At 35.6% G+C, this 15,059-nt stretch overlaps 1 protein-coding gene across 30 annotated transcripts in view; it reads left to right on the forward strand.

The window, feature by feature from the left end:
• NRXN1 (neurexin 1) overlaps positions 1–15,059 on the forward strand; it is a 711,718-nt gene that overhangs the window by 290,244 nt on the left and 406,415 nt on the right. For 20 of the 30 annotated variants that reach the window (XM_032683731.1, XM_032683732.1, XM_032683768.1 and 17 more), the window contains 3 exons: positions 1,640–2,023; positions 9,502–9,705; positions 11,899–11,925. In XM_032683731.1, the coding sequence (XP_032539622.1) occupies positions 1,640–2,023; positions 9,502–9,705; positions 11,899–11,925 (615 nt within the window). The remainder of the gene's footprint in view (positions 1–1,639; positions 2,024–9,501; positions 9,706–11,898; positions 11,926–15,059) is intronic. The other 10 variants (XM_032683766.1, XM_032683767.1, XM_032683737.1 and 7 more) reach the window with 1 other exon arrangement.

Genomic DNA, 15,059 nt, shown 5'->3' on the forward strand with positions numbered 1-15,059 from the left:
AAAAATGCTGTGCAAACCTTTGGTTTGTCTTTTTAGATCTCTTCTGATAGTAGGGAGACTGTTTGTAGTGGTATCCAGCCCTTCTAAAATCCAAATGTCCCAAGTCTCACATGGAAGTTGGACCTCCTGAGATCTTTACCCCAAAGACCTTTCACTAAAGATCCAAATTCTTTAGTTATTCATTCTGCATTGTTGAAGTTAACCAATTGAAACAGCAGAAGAACAGAAAGAACATAGCTTCCATGAGAGTCTGTCCAAGAGAAGCCTAAATTTTAGGATATATCCAAGTAGGAGAATGATCTTTTTCTGACCTTCCTTTGCTTAAAACTCATATTTTAGTATGTATGTTCTAAAAAAATCTGAATGTCTTATTCCTGGGCACAACTCCTATCACAGTGGAAGCATTTTTCATAATTGGTGTTATCTTGTGGAATCTCTTCCAGGTTAACATTGGAGGTAGTGAATCATGTTAGTTTTGTAAATATGTGTATGATAAATTCATTGTGGTAAATATGATTCTTCAGTGTCTTGTCATCATTTATACACTTTTAATGGCATGTTCAGAAGATAAGTGTTACATGATATGACTGGTACATTATAGTAATCTGGTGACCTATATAATGTTTTGATTTATTTTTTGTTTGCTTTTGCACTCCCATAGAATGGTAAGGAGTCACTTCTGTGAAGATCTACATGAAGATTTTGTTTTCAAGTGATTTTACTTAGCAATAAAATTAAATTGGATTGACATAAGTATGTTCTGTGACTTCATGTACTAAATTTGTTTTTCTGCTTATTCAAACTGTAAAAATTGCATACCTCATTGTTTTTAAAAAGTATAACCAAAAAGAATCTTTGCAGTTGATTACAGTTTTTTTAGTCAGACACTTTGTAGAAAGAGAACTCTATTTTAGGTTTAATTTTGTTTATTTAATTTTTAAATTTAAATCAAATAGATACTTCTGATTTCCTGAAGGTCTATATACATCTTCTCTCCCTCTGTTTGTAACATGCACACATTTCGAGGTAAGTGCCAGAGGCATTGATTTTCACTCTAGGAGCGCATCACTACCTTCTTAATGATTGCCTCCCTGGAAGCTGATGAGAGTATTTTCCTCCTGCACTTAAAGAAAAAAGAGTCTTATCTAAAGCCCACTGAAAGTGGTGAGAGTCTTTTAAAAATACTGTGTCTTTGGATCCAAACCAAAGACACAGATATACCTCCCAGGTTACAACCTATCAAGGCAACCTCACCCTTGATGCTTTGAAATGCATATGAGGTAGTGAAGATTTTGTTGTTGTTGTTGTTGTTGTTGCACAATGAGGATACTTCTGAAAATAACTCTCAACTGCATTCCCCCTTCCCCTATGGGATTGATAAGGTGATTTTGGCTGGATTTTTTTGATATTGTGATCCTGTAGTATTGTGCATAAATGTTTTTCTCATAATTCACTTCCTGACAGTATCTGTACTCCATTGAAATTAAAATAGTGAAGTGTATTTATGATTCTGTAGGTGTACAAATAGAATAGCTGTGCTTCACTTATAGCTGTTTGTGACGTGCAGATGAATGAGTAAAAAAGCAAAACCAAAATCTTTTAAATGTCTTGAAAATCATGCATTTTGTTGTCTTTTCAGGGACCATATCTGTGAACACACTACGTACACCATATACTGCACCAGGGGAAAGTGAAATCCTTGACTTGGATGATGACTTATATCTTGGAGGCTTACCAGAAAATAAAGCAGGCCTCGTCTTCCCAACAGAGGTGTGGACAGCACTTCTCAATTATGGATACGTCGGCTGCATTAGAGATTTATTTATTGATGGTCAAAGCAAAGATATTCGACAGATGGCTGAAATTCAAAGCACAGCTGGAGTAAAACCCTCATGCTCAAGAGAAACTGCAAAACCTTGCCTTAGCAACCCCTGTAAAAACAATGGTGTGTGCAGGGATGGATGGAACAGATATGTTTGTGATTGCTCTGGCACGGGCTACCTTGGCAGATCGTGCGAAAGAGGTAGGTTCCATGAGATAACTGCATTTCTCTTTTACAGAATCCTACACAATGATTAAAAGTGGTAAACTTAACATTAACTCTCCCGAGGCAAAAAATGCATCCTGGTTTTTATGTGGTATGAGATGGAGCCCTGCTCCAGATTGAAAGGAATAACTCTAGAGGAAAGATCTTAGAGGAGACTCTAAGATGCATGAGGAAGTATTAGTTGCCTATGACAGAGAGTCAGTATTGCTGAATGTTTCGTAGAAAATACCTCCTTTTTCTCTCATCATACATTGCTGAGTTCTGAAAAGCTTTGTGAAAGCAATTTTAAACAGTATTGCATGGCTAAAGTGTCACATTCCAATTCCAAATGGAGGTCTTGTTCTCTGCCTGTTTATGTCAATATCAGCCTGTAATTAAATTTACTTTTGAATTCCACAGTATCACTTAAATCTGTGACCAGAACTTCATCCATGAGTCAAAGCGGAAGAATCAGTGTAGGAAATGAAATTTCTTACTTAACTGTTTTTAAAAGGATCCTAGTATCCAAGAAATCTGTTTCTAGTTATCTTAAATCTCTGAGTATCCCTCTTGCCTAAAAAAGGTAACAGTGAAGTTTACAAACGCCATTTATTTTATTGAAAAGGTGGATAGTGGCAAGGAAGGCAGATGTTGAAATTAGTTAACAGGTAGAAAATCCTGTAATTCATTTAAAATTATGGAGTGTGCTAACAAAAGATTTTAATGTAAGTAGGCAAACAATAAAAAAGTGTAGTTAATATTTTAGGTGTTTATTTTTATTCTTATTGCAATGGAAAATGTGTCAATGACAGAAGTTGTATTTTTGCATCTCACATTCGACACAGTACAGATTCTCTTCAACCTGAAATCTAAACCTAACGTTTATTGACTGGAAACGTAATTTTTTTCATCTATTTGGTTATTTTTTCTAGCTAGTCAGATGAAACAAAAATGTTTTCTTTAAAAACAAAACCCTAATGAATGTTTCAAGTTGTATGTAAATAGATACGTGCATTTAGGTAGTATTAATACCACGATATTACTAGCATTTGCAAGAAAATTCTCCGATTTTTCTCGGGTTTTTCCTGTCTTATTTTCTGACAATTTATGCCTTTGGCTCATGGCCAGTTATTCTGAGCTCTCCAGATTGTTGTTACTGGTGGAGTGGAGCTGGCAGAGGGCACAGCAGAGCTGCTTGAGCATCCCCGAAGCCTTCGGTTAAACGTGGCTGGTGTACCACCCTGTGGCCAAACTCTCCTATTACATAGGGCACAAGCGAAAACCGGATTTGCGGTTTTTTTCCAATGGAAAGCCGGGAAACGTGTGCGTTAGAGGCATAAACACGCGCAGATCTTCAAAGAACTTCAAAGCAGGCTTCATCATAACAATTCGCCATAAATATATTGGACAGGTGGTGATACTTTATATAGAAAACGTTGTCTTTTTTATTTCCCATGCCTTATTTTCAGTCACTGTCCAGTGTAAGGCTTCATTTTCCCGGTGCATGCCCCCAGTGGGAATGGTGGCACTATAGCAGTGGTGTTGGCTTCTCTACAATAATATTTGGTTCTTGTCCAACAGAAAAATGTGTGGCAGTTCAGCAGTATGGGATCATTTCCTGCTCTTGGGTTTCCCTCTCCAGAGGAAACTACACTGAAAGGAGATGTCTTCTCAGTAATATTCATATCCCAAATGGTCATGCATTAGTAAGATTATAGCTTTTGGGATTCTGAAAGCGTCGTGTTGGCATCATACCACACAAAGTTATTATAGCCACTGCCAATGTGCAGTAACTGATAAACTTTGGTGATATAAGCAACACAATTATAATTGTTCAAACTAATTTAAGGAAATAAGAACATGTTCATTTCAACAAACAATAGTTTCACAAAGAAAAGACAGTTTTATAATAAAATATTGGAGATTAAACAACTGAAATATTTAACATTAAGTGATTAAGGTGTCTTCAGTAAACAAAAGTGTGTAACTACTTTTTATTGCCATGATTTATTTTTCATGCTATTTCCCCTAAAACAGGAGTGATAACATCCATACTTATCCATACTTGGATGTTTGGTGTACAATACAGAATCTGAAATAATTAGAGTTTATTAGTGCACAAAAACCCTGGAACACCGCTTGGCCCTATTTTAATTTATGTATACTTAAAATTATATACATACATACATACATACATACATATATATATATATATAATGTCCATGCCCATTTTATCCTTTTGAAAGTTATTCTTGATTTTACTCGATTTTCACTAAGGTTAAACATCAGTATAATCTGTAGATTGGCTTTAGTAGATTATAGAAACTACAGCAGATGGATGGACAGATGTCACAGCAATATAATTTGGCTTCCTATCTTTCTTTGTAAATCATAGTATGTGACTGCCTCTTGTCAAGGCCTGTTGCAGGTGTATGCTCTTGACTGGATGGCTAGGAACAATGAACAATACTAAAATAATCAAACAGTGATAAGAAAAACGAAGCATGACAACAAAGAGTTATCAAAGTGACATTTCTGAGGGGAAAATATGTTGAAAGTAGAGTGTGTGTAGATATCCACATTGTGCATGCACAGACACCTGTGTACACACATACCTATTAAAGAAATGTAACTTTCATTCCTTGCATTGTATCTGGATGCTTTATAATTTTAAATGAAGAAAAATAAAGGTAATATGACGATCTATGGTATGAAGAATCATGTGTTCAAAATATTAGAGCAATTCCATCACTGTCTTAACTGATTGGTCCTGTGTGTTAAAGTTCTAGTACCCCTACAATGTGGCTTAGGACTTCCGTCCTGAAATAATATCAGTGTAGGAATTGGTAGGAACCATTTCAACTTCTATTCACATATTATCTAGTAACAAATCACATATAAATAATTGTTTCTATCAGACTGATGGAAAGATTCCCTATGATTCACCAAGTCTGCAGCTTTGGGCCCAGGTGGACTGAAGTAGCTGCCATAAAGAAAACACCAAATGCCTGGGAATAGAACAAAAAATAAATTTTACTCAGTAGCAGCCAATACATATTTGAATACTCACACAATTTCTAGGAGTAAAATGGTATATATCAGGGTGTGTTTTCAGGGCATTACTATTGCTTTACTAATACTGGTAAATGAAACATGATCAGAGAGCAAACCTGAATACTTTATTACAGGTGATACAAATTGTTCACATACCTCCTGGAATGACTCTGGACTGCATTGTCTGTCACTTTCTGGGTGAAGTTTATTTGTGATTTTGGAGATAGCAGACACAGAGAGTGATTTTATGCTTCAAAAACAGCTTTGTGGGCTCCAACACAGTCTTCATATTATTGCAGACACTTTGAAACTGAAAAAGCAAGAAAAATTAATAATTCTCTCTTTGGGACTTCACAGGCATCACAAGAGGTTCAGAGAAAAAAAGATCCTGTTTTATTTATTAAAAAATATGCAGTAGGCATCTGTACTCACCAAGCATCATGTTTTTAAAACAACACAAACCTGACTGCAAAACTTACAAGAAGGAACACTGAAATTCAAGTACCTAGTCCATACTTCTTTCACTTTAATTTAAATAAGCTGTGAACTGAAGAATAGCATCTGGTTGGAAAATTCTGCCTATCCCTATAAATATCCAGTTCAGTATTTCTGAGGGTAGGAACAGTTGTAGGTAAGTTTCCAGAAGAGTTGGTGCCTCAGTTTCTTGAGCAATTTAGGTAATTGCAGCTCAAGTGAAAATTAAGGTCCTGAATCCCCTCAGGTCAGTACTAGTCTTTGCATGCTTGGTATTAGGCACAGAGATGATTGAAGTGCTGTGTGTGTATATGTAGGAAGGAACACTATCTAACCCTGAAGATTTTAATAAGAAACAAATTGAAGAAAAAAATAGAGAGGGGGAACTGAGTGGGTTCTTTTTAGGGTTTTGGTTCATTTGTGCGTTTTGGTTGGTTGGTTTTTACTTCAGAAGCAGCAAAGGTTTTAATTGTCAAGTTTATAAAAATATCAAAGAATTAATGTATAAAATATCTTTTTGTAAATTTTTGTGTTATGTATTACTGGTTATTTCTTGTTAGTAACTCTACTGCATACACTTACTTGCTGCCACTGAAAAAGACTGTCACTGATGTTTTACAAGGATTTTCTTGCTATTTTTCTTTTCAATGCTATGAATCCAGCACTGAAGTGGTAGTAAAACTATTATTCTTTGCCGTGGAGACTCTGATTATATAAAGGAATAGCAGATTCTGAGCTAAACTTATAGCCTATTATCATTTGATCTAATAATTAAAAGAAAGCTGAACAAGAGAAAAAAACATTCTGACAACATTTATGTGAGAATATTTAGCCATGTAGATTTCAAATAAAGATGAGACAAATACCTCCTTGGAATTAGTTGGTCCAAAGCAAAGAAAAAAAAAAGGGGGGGGGGGGGCAAAAATTGATACTTAATTTGAGACAAATTGTTCCTTCAAGGTTGCATAACTGGTGCCTCTCATCATTCAGCTCATCATCTTATGAACTAGGCCTTGCAAATTAGCAATTCATTCTCGCCAGTTTTGTGTTTGTTTATACTTTGTTGGTTGTTTGGGTTTTGTTTTGTTTTTTCTTTCCCCTGTGATACCTTTGTATTTAGAAAGCCCATGACTTGGATCTCCCCATATTGAAAGGAGCTAGTTGACATGAGGGAGCTTCCTCATTGCCCAGAGCTTTTAAGTCATTTGATCTTCTGTTCAGTATCCTTGGCTTGTTCTTGGAACATCTGTTTCCAAAATAACTGGCACAGTCTGGTTTAGGAGGATTGAGTATCTAATCACATCAGGTCTGTTCACCATGATGTTAAATACTCACAGGTCATCTCCAATTAAGACAGTTCCTTCTCTCCTTTTTCAGTAATTTTCTAAAAAACTTGGGTAAGTATAGGAAAGTTGGCAAATTGTAACAGTGCTGATTTTGACAACTTTCTTTTACATTATCTTAAGATAATTTGTTACCAGCAGACTTCCAGTGTTGCTGAATGTTGGATTTGCTCTGTATATGAAAACCCTGAATACTATTAGTGTGGTGGTTTTTAATAGACCATATAAAATACCTTTTATGTTCTTTTATATTAGCATGTAACTTTAGTTTTTTTGCTAGAATTCTTTATCTAAATCATATTTACCTTGATTCTGAGTTTTTATGCACAGGCTAGACAGCTAGATATAGGAGCGAGTTGTAATATAACTGTAAAATAGATATAGTAATGAGCTCATGACTTTCATTCCCCACTCCCCTCAAAAGAAAGCAAGGAAGAAACAAACACACAAAAAAACCTAAACCCAAAACCAACAAAGAGAAACCCCAAACAGTCAAAAAGCAAATCACCTTTCACTGAAAACTCTTTGACATGAAATCTCTTTTCAGACTGTTGCAAGTATTTAACCTGTTTCACAGAAAAATTTTAGGTTTTGAATATGCTGAAATCATCATTACCTCCGTAGCTAGAAATCATCAAACCTGTCAATGTGTTCTTCTAACCTGTTACATCTAAGGACTTTCACACCAGTATTAGTAAACCCTTTTTTCCAACATCAGACTCTTTTCTCCAAATTTGTACTGGGGAGGTCTAAAATTCTTTACACAGGAGAAGGTTGTCCAGAGAAGCTGCAAAGGCCCCATCCCTGGAAGTGTTCAAGGCCAGGTTGGATGGAGTTTGAAGCAACCTGGTCTTGTGGAAGGTGGCCCTGCCCATGGCAGGCATTTGGAACTAGATGATCTTTAAGGTTCCTTCCAACCCAAGCCATTTCATGATTCCATTAATGAAAATATCATCTATCATTTTGCCTCTTAGAGAATTAGTGGAACATTTTGTCCTTCCATGTATCATGTATACTGGAAGTCTTGAAGAGCTTGTCTGTCTTTAACAGTATACAAGATATGCAGTGGAAACAGTTTTGACAAACTTAGTTATGATACTTATTAAACTTAGTATCAGTATTATTAGTCCTTGAAAAGTAGGGACCACAATACACCTTTGTTATAGAAAAGTGTCTCCATTATACTGCAGCAAATTGAAGCATAGAGAAGTTTCCCACAGGTGTTCTCTGCTGTCTCCTTTTTCTGCTCATTGCTCATCAGGTCTGTTATTGGGCAAGTAACTAACATTTTATTCAGTGAGTTGAGGTGCCCCCAGAATTGCACCTTTTTCTAAGAAAGATTCTGTATCATTTTGTTTAGATTTGATCATCTAACACTTCAACCATTTCTGAGATGGAGAGTTTTTGAGTTAAAGAATGGAAGAAACTAGGAGGTCTCTAGCGAGGTAGTGGTAGGTAAACAATCAGATGTGCATAAAAACAGGGCACATTCAGATAGTGCATTTTGCCAATTGGGTAGTGATTTTAGTTATGAAGAATGGATAGTTTTGTATGTTTCTGCAGAGCCTACTGGTGGTCTGCCTACTGACTGTTGTGTTTGGGTAAAGGATGTTGTTCTTTTATTGTTCCTTCCACCATGATGTGCCACTGTCAACAACCCCAAGAGCCATTTCCAAAGGCTGTGGTGGTTGACTGGCCACAATGTTTGTTTGTCCTGCAAGAAAGGACTTCCTAACACATTTCAGAAATCCATTTCCTTTGCTTTCTAGGAACCGCAGTGTCTCCCTGTGAGCAGAAATGCAGTCTTTTTGCTACCTTCTTGTTACCAGCCTGGAAGCTGGGAAAAGAAGACTTGTGGCTGGTTGCTCTGGGCTCTAACAGACTGTGATTGCTCTGTGTCAGAGCCTTTCGCCGGGAGGGTTTCCTGTAATGTCTGAAAGTGACAGTTATTTGCTCGTCTCGGGGGTTTTAAGATCTTACCCTCAATATGCCAAGTCTAGTCTCAATCCTCTGGTTGAGGCTGCCGTGAGCTTCATGTCCCCATTTTTGATTCTATACCACGGTTTTTGTAGTCACAAAGCAATCTGTGCCCCATCCAAACCACACTGGGCACAGTTACCCGTTTTTACGAGGCTTTTTGTGAACTGGATGATAATTGTAACTGTGGTGGTAGCAATACTGGTAGGTTTATACATGAAGCATCCTAAGGATGGTTATCTAGGTGAATGACAGTCAGACATGGCCTTTTATTAGGCTGTAAGGTTTACCTGAATGTGTTTTACTGTCTTTGACCTACTTTGAGTAGTTCAGGCCTAGTTTTTCAAGCATTGCTTTATATGTGATTTTACTGATCTGGTTGAAGATGACTGAGCCACTACAGAGCAATTTAGTTTCTTTAAAAAGCACCAAGATATGCCACTTAAACAAAATAAAACAAGAAAAAAAACTAGCAAAAACCAAACCCAACTTTGCTTATGTAATAATGAAATGTAATATATAATTTTTCTGTGCCGCGCTAAGTAAATATACATTTGCCGTCTTATCTTTAAGGAGTTTCAGTAGACGTGATCCTTAAACAACTGATTTTCTCCTTTACTTTTTCAGAGGCAACAATTTTAAGCTATGATGGAAGTATGTTTATGAAAATACAGCTCCCTGTTGTGATGCATACAGAGGCCGAAGATGTTTCTTTACGGTTCAGGTCTCAGCGAGCTTATGGCATTTTAATGGCAACAACTTCCAGGGAATCTGCAGATACCCTTCGTTTAGAGTTGGATGCAGGACGAGTTAAGCTAACGGTCAACCTAGGTAACAACCTCTTCCTCCAAGAAATTAACATTTTCTTTACATTTTTCTTTTTGCTTGCAAACATTTATGAAACAGCCTGTTTTAACATTAAAAGTAAACCGAAATGATATATAAACACATGTCAATGCAACATTTGCGTATGTACATACACAAATACATGGCCATTATTATAATTTATTTTGTTTTCTTTTGCATTTTTGTATTCTTTATTTAGTCTTAACATAATCCATCACAATATTTTTGTACTATTGTGTATTCTAAAAAAAGAAGACAAATTCGTCAGTGGTATTTTTGGGCTAAATAATTATTCTTCATTGTGGAAGGCTGGTCTCCTTCCACAACTTCTTCACAGTATCAATTCCACAACTTAAATATGCAAGCAGAAACAACGTGCATGTAGGTCAGTTCAGTTTTACCTGTACCAATTAATGTAAAACATGCAAATATATCAAAGACTTTCTAGTTTCAACACTGGAAACATTGCAATTAGATATTCCCACTGATGGATTTCTTGGTCTCCTTTTTTTAGGTGTCAAATCTATAGTAAATCCATCTCCTCTTTTTTAAACAATTCTGTAGTGGTATTTTTGTAGTATCAAACGATAACACAACCCTTCAATGCCCAAAGACTGCGGCCCTCAGCAAACAGCCTTGTGAACACAGGAGGCACAAGCCCTTTTACAGAAAAAAAAAATTGGTTTCCTTGTTTAAGGATGGACAAAATATTAGGGTATGGTTTTCCCTAGTTAAAAAGGAAAAGAAAGAAAGAAAGAAAAGCACTTCTGCCACTCTTATGAATAAGTCCGAGTCAAGACCTGAAAGAGAACAGAATTATGCTCAGGAAAATGCACATTTCGTGCAGCCATTCTCATTCAGCAGAATGCTGTTTTTAAAGGGAATTAAGTATTTTTTTTAAAGGGAATTAAGTATTTTATTGTTTTAGTTGCAGATAAATGATTTCTAGAAAGCATGGGTAGGGGTGAGAAAATAATCACCCAACCCTCCACTTCAAAAAAGTGTTGCTCACTGAAATACTGTCCTGATGTTTAGCTGTCAGAAGGGAGAAGGAGAAGCACAGGGTATCCCGGTTGACTCTTCCCTTGCAGTCCCCTCCAGTGTGGAGCTGGGGCTGCTGCAGGCCGTGGTGGGGAGGCTCCCTGGTGCTTTCTGTAAAGGGGGTGTGCAGGTGCTGCTCCTTGGCTGTTTGCAACCACTTTTCTGATGCGGTTGACGACACATGACAAACTCAGCTATATGGAAACAAAATCTAGGTTTGATGGTATATCTGTTCCTCAAAGGTATAAACCAGGAGTAGCTGTAAAATCAAGTAGCGTGGTGTAGAGTTTAGATTTTTTTTTCAGCAATAAATAGATGCAGGTAGCTCAGCAGATGATTGTGGACAGATCAGGTTATTCACTTTACATACAAAACACCAACCTCTGCCTACTTCTATAGTTTGTGAAAGTAAATAAAAAGTAAACAAATCCATGCCCTAGCAATATTGTTCCTTCCTCTGACACCCCTTTTTTTTCTTTTTTTTTAATTTTTTTTTTTTAGTCAGACAAGAACATAATCTCAAAATATAAAGAATTCTCTTCATTCTCTGATGAATGTTTATAAATATGTGACTTTTTTTTTTCCTGTGCATTAATGTAGCTTTAAAGTAATCACTGTTCATTTCTTAAATCTATACATTAAGGATATGTAAACCCACAAAACCTTATTTGTAGGCCTAAGTAATGTTAATACTTAGTTTTTGAAGATAAGCCTTTGAGGTATACTATCCACAAGTTGTCCAAGATGTCTGATTGTGGCCTGGCTTGCTCTATGACCCATTGTGACGGAGCACTTTTTAATTGCATTGAGAGAAATTACCTGTTCTTTCACAGATGGGGAGAAAGTTGCAGCCTGCCTCAGTTAAGCATCTTTGACTTTTAATCCTAATTTTTCACTTAGATTTGTCACCATGTAGCTTTGTTTGAAATTGGCCATTTTTACCCTATTTGTCGTTTCTATTTATAAAGATTTATCGCAGTATATCTGGGTTATAAGAGTATGTAAACACTGATGATATGGAGTGGCCATATTTGCATGTGTCTGTCCCCGGAAGGGTGGACTGTGATTTTATTGGATGTCTGCAGCTATTACCTTGAAGGATAAATTTTCATTTTTCATCTATTCTTCCCCATCTAGACTGTATCAGGATTAACTGTAATTCCAGTAAGTGCCTATTCAAACTTTTTAAAATGTTATTCCACCATTATAAAATATGCAAACTAGATGAAAAAGATTGTGGACAGCTTGCAAGCACTCGATAATTTATTAATGAAATGTGATGATTAATTATCATTGTGTAAAAAGTCATCATATACTCTAGCACGTAATTTATGTCCTTCCCATAGGACATAACCTTAGCTAAAATATTAAAAAGTATCCTATAGTTTGTAAACAAACATAGAGGAAATGGTACCTGTAGTACTGTATTATTCTGGATGGGCTATTTTATTTACAGTAGCCATAGAATTTTTAAACCACTATTTCTGATAAGCTGTCACACATTTTTTCCCCCGTGTCCTCCTTCTAGTTTTCTTGACATTTTGGCTTCAACTTCTGGTGAGACTGTTGGAACATAATTGTTTATACTACACAAATTTCTATTTATAATCCTCCAAGACAATTAACTATATTTACTGGCTGGTTATAGCACAATTGGTTTTGCTAAATCTTTATGTAAATGTGATACATTGCAATAAGGATATTATTAAGTCTGAAAATAACCATATTTTTATGATGATTTTTTACACTCTAATCATGTAGAAAAAACCTTAAATTGAACAATTTTTCTTTGTGATATGCATGTTTATGAAACAGAGGGAAACATTTGCCAGATGAATGGACTAAATTTTAACTTCTCTGATATTATTTGGATTAAGAGGCTATATTCTGAAAGGAGAAAAAGGACTGTGATTTTATTTTGAGTCTATGGAATTCCTGAATGGTGTCAACAAAATTATTGATAGTAAGTATGGTAGACTTGAGTTTTGGGTTGTTCTTTTCTTTCCCTTCTTAACAGGTTTTGCAGGCCAGAGGACTGGCTTTATGAAAATAGAAACAAAGCTAAACAACAAACTTCATAGGTGTAATTTGTAGTTGTTAGTAGTTAAAAGACATTAACATAACATTCCTTAATAGTTTTATAACCTACAGAGAAAAACAAGGATCTGCAGTTATAATTTGTCATTTGCTAATAGATTTTTCAATTAATGATTTTACAAGACAAAAATACAGCATTTGTATTAAAAAGTAGAATTTTCTTGCAGCAAGTTTTCAATCTAAATCACACTTAAATCCAGACAGACTTTTCAATAGAATAAAGAAAATGCTTGTAGGTACAAAGACATAAAGATAGCTTCCTTATATATAAAAAAATAAAATTAAAAAATAAAAATTTCCTGCTTATAAACACAAATATTTTCTATTGCCACTTACTAAAATGTATAAAATCATGAAGAATCTCAGAAATATTTTGTTGGTCTGCCACAGGACACTAATTTTTTGTACTGATGAAGTCCCAATGAGAAAAAGCTTTCCAAGTGTAAGACAAACAGCTTTTCGAGCAGAAATGTAATGAGATTTCCTGCTGCTTGTAAATTCCTTTTTCCCTAGAAAAGCAATATTGCTTTTTTTCTTAACTTCCTTACTAAAATCAGAAAATCCCTTTGAAAACAGAATTACTAACATAGGGAAAAGCCCCAGGAATAAAGCCACAATATAACAGGTGTTTTCATTTTTTAATCTCTTTTGGACTAAACGATGTGTCATAAAAATAAATTTAAATGGTTTCTAGGTTTCATTTTTAAGCACATTTTGGATCAAAAGAGAATCTGCAAGCACAAAGTAATAAACCTCCAATTAAGGAGTTGCAAAGATGAGAAATATATGTACTGGATTGAATTAGCAGTTATAAGTTCTTCTTGTTCTCATACAAAAGCAGCATAACCTCTCTACAAAATATCCTTGATATAAAATACTCATAAGTTATTTTTCTTTGCAGTTTGTTTGTAGTCTTTTTGCTATTAGAATTGAACTTTCGTGATTAGTTCCATCTCCCTTTGGTGCTTGTGTACTGAACAGGGTTTTGTGAGCTTTCAGTACGGTAAGTACTACAATGTTTTCTTATCTGCACTCATTGTGCTTTTTCAACAACCAGATAACATGTCTTAATTTTTAGATTATGAATAATTACTGCTCTTAGCAGTCCTTAAAAAATGCTTGATTATTAGGCAATATAATGGGGTTTTGCTTAGAAGTTAGTCATGTTGATATAACGTCGGTGTTGGGACTGCAATATTTGTTATACCTAGACTAGTAACAGAGCTAATGTCAGGATGAAGCTATCTGGTTTGATTTTGGAGAGATAGCTTTGAAAAAAAAGTTAAACTAAACATAAACGAGCTGGAGAGAAGAAAAAGGAAGATGTGAATGTAAGCACCTTATCCTACTTTGACCTAGTGAATAAAATACTGTACCTCTTCCTCTCATTTTCACTTGAGTGCAGCCTCAAGCCTGTCTTCTACTCACTACAGATCACATGAATAACTCTTGCCTGGACAGAGCTATGATTTTGACATGAATAACTCTTGCCTGGACAGAGCTATGATTTTGGTAGCAATTTTTTCTACACTTGATCATGTCTTTACCTTTAGCTATTGTCCTGTCTTGCAGAAGAGGTGGCATTTTGTGGTCTTCCTTTTTTGAAGCACAGAATAGTTCAATATTTCAAAATGTTAATCAGATATCAGATCACTACTGAGCTTGTGTCTCATTAATAATCTTATGGAGACTGTTCATGCTGTTTGTATGGAACTGTGTAGCATACTAAATATTTTCTGCTAGGCTGGAAAACTGGTATCCTCATAAAACCTTACACCACTCAAAATTCTGTCATGTCAGTCAGAAAATGCCATTGCTGAAATGTTAGTTTTGTACATCTTTAAATCACCTCATTGTGTTCTTCAGACCTGCAAGCTTACGAAACGAAATTGTCTGTCAGGCAGTGAGATAAATGGTCCTTCTAAACTGCAGGTACATGTAGGTCAATGTTGATGCTGACACTAGGAGAAAGGGGAAAACTTATTTTATGAACAGAAATAGCTGCTATGGTTTCAGTATTAATGTTCATTGGCTGAGGAACTAATTTAAAAATAAGACTGCAGTGAACTCTATTGATTCAAATAGCATGAATGCACAGCATTTTTTGGCATTAGTCACTCTGTAAAAACTAAGTTGATGGCTGTACAGCTCCTATATATTATATAGAAAACTGATGCACTAATCCTTAAAAATTGCCTAAG

This window comes from Chiroxiphia lanceolata, chromosome 3, assembly GCF_009829145.1.
Source record: "Chiroxiphia lanceolata isolate bChiLan1 chromosome 3, bChiLan1.pri, whole genome shotgun sequence".
Lineage (NCBI taxonomy): Eukaryota > Metazoa > Chordata > Aves > Passeriformes > Pipridae > Chiroxiphia > Chiroxiphia lanceolata.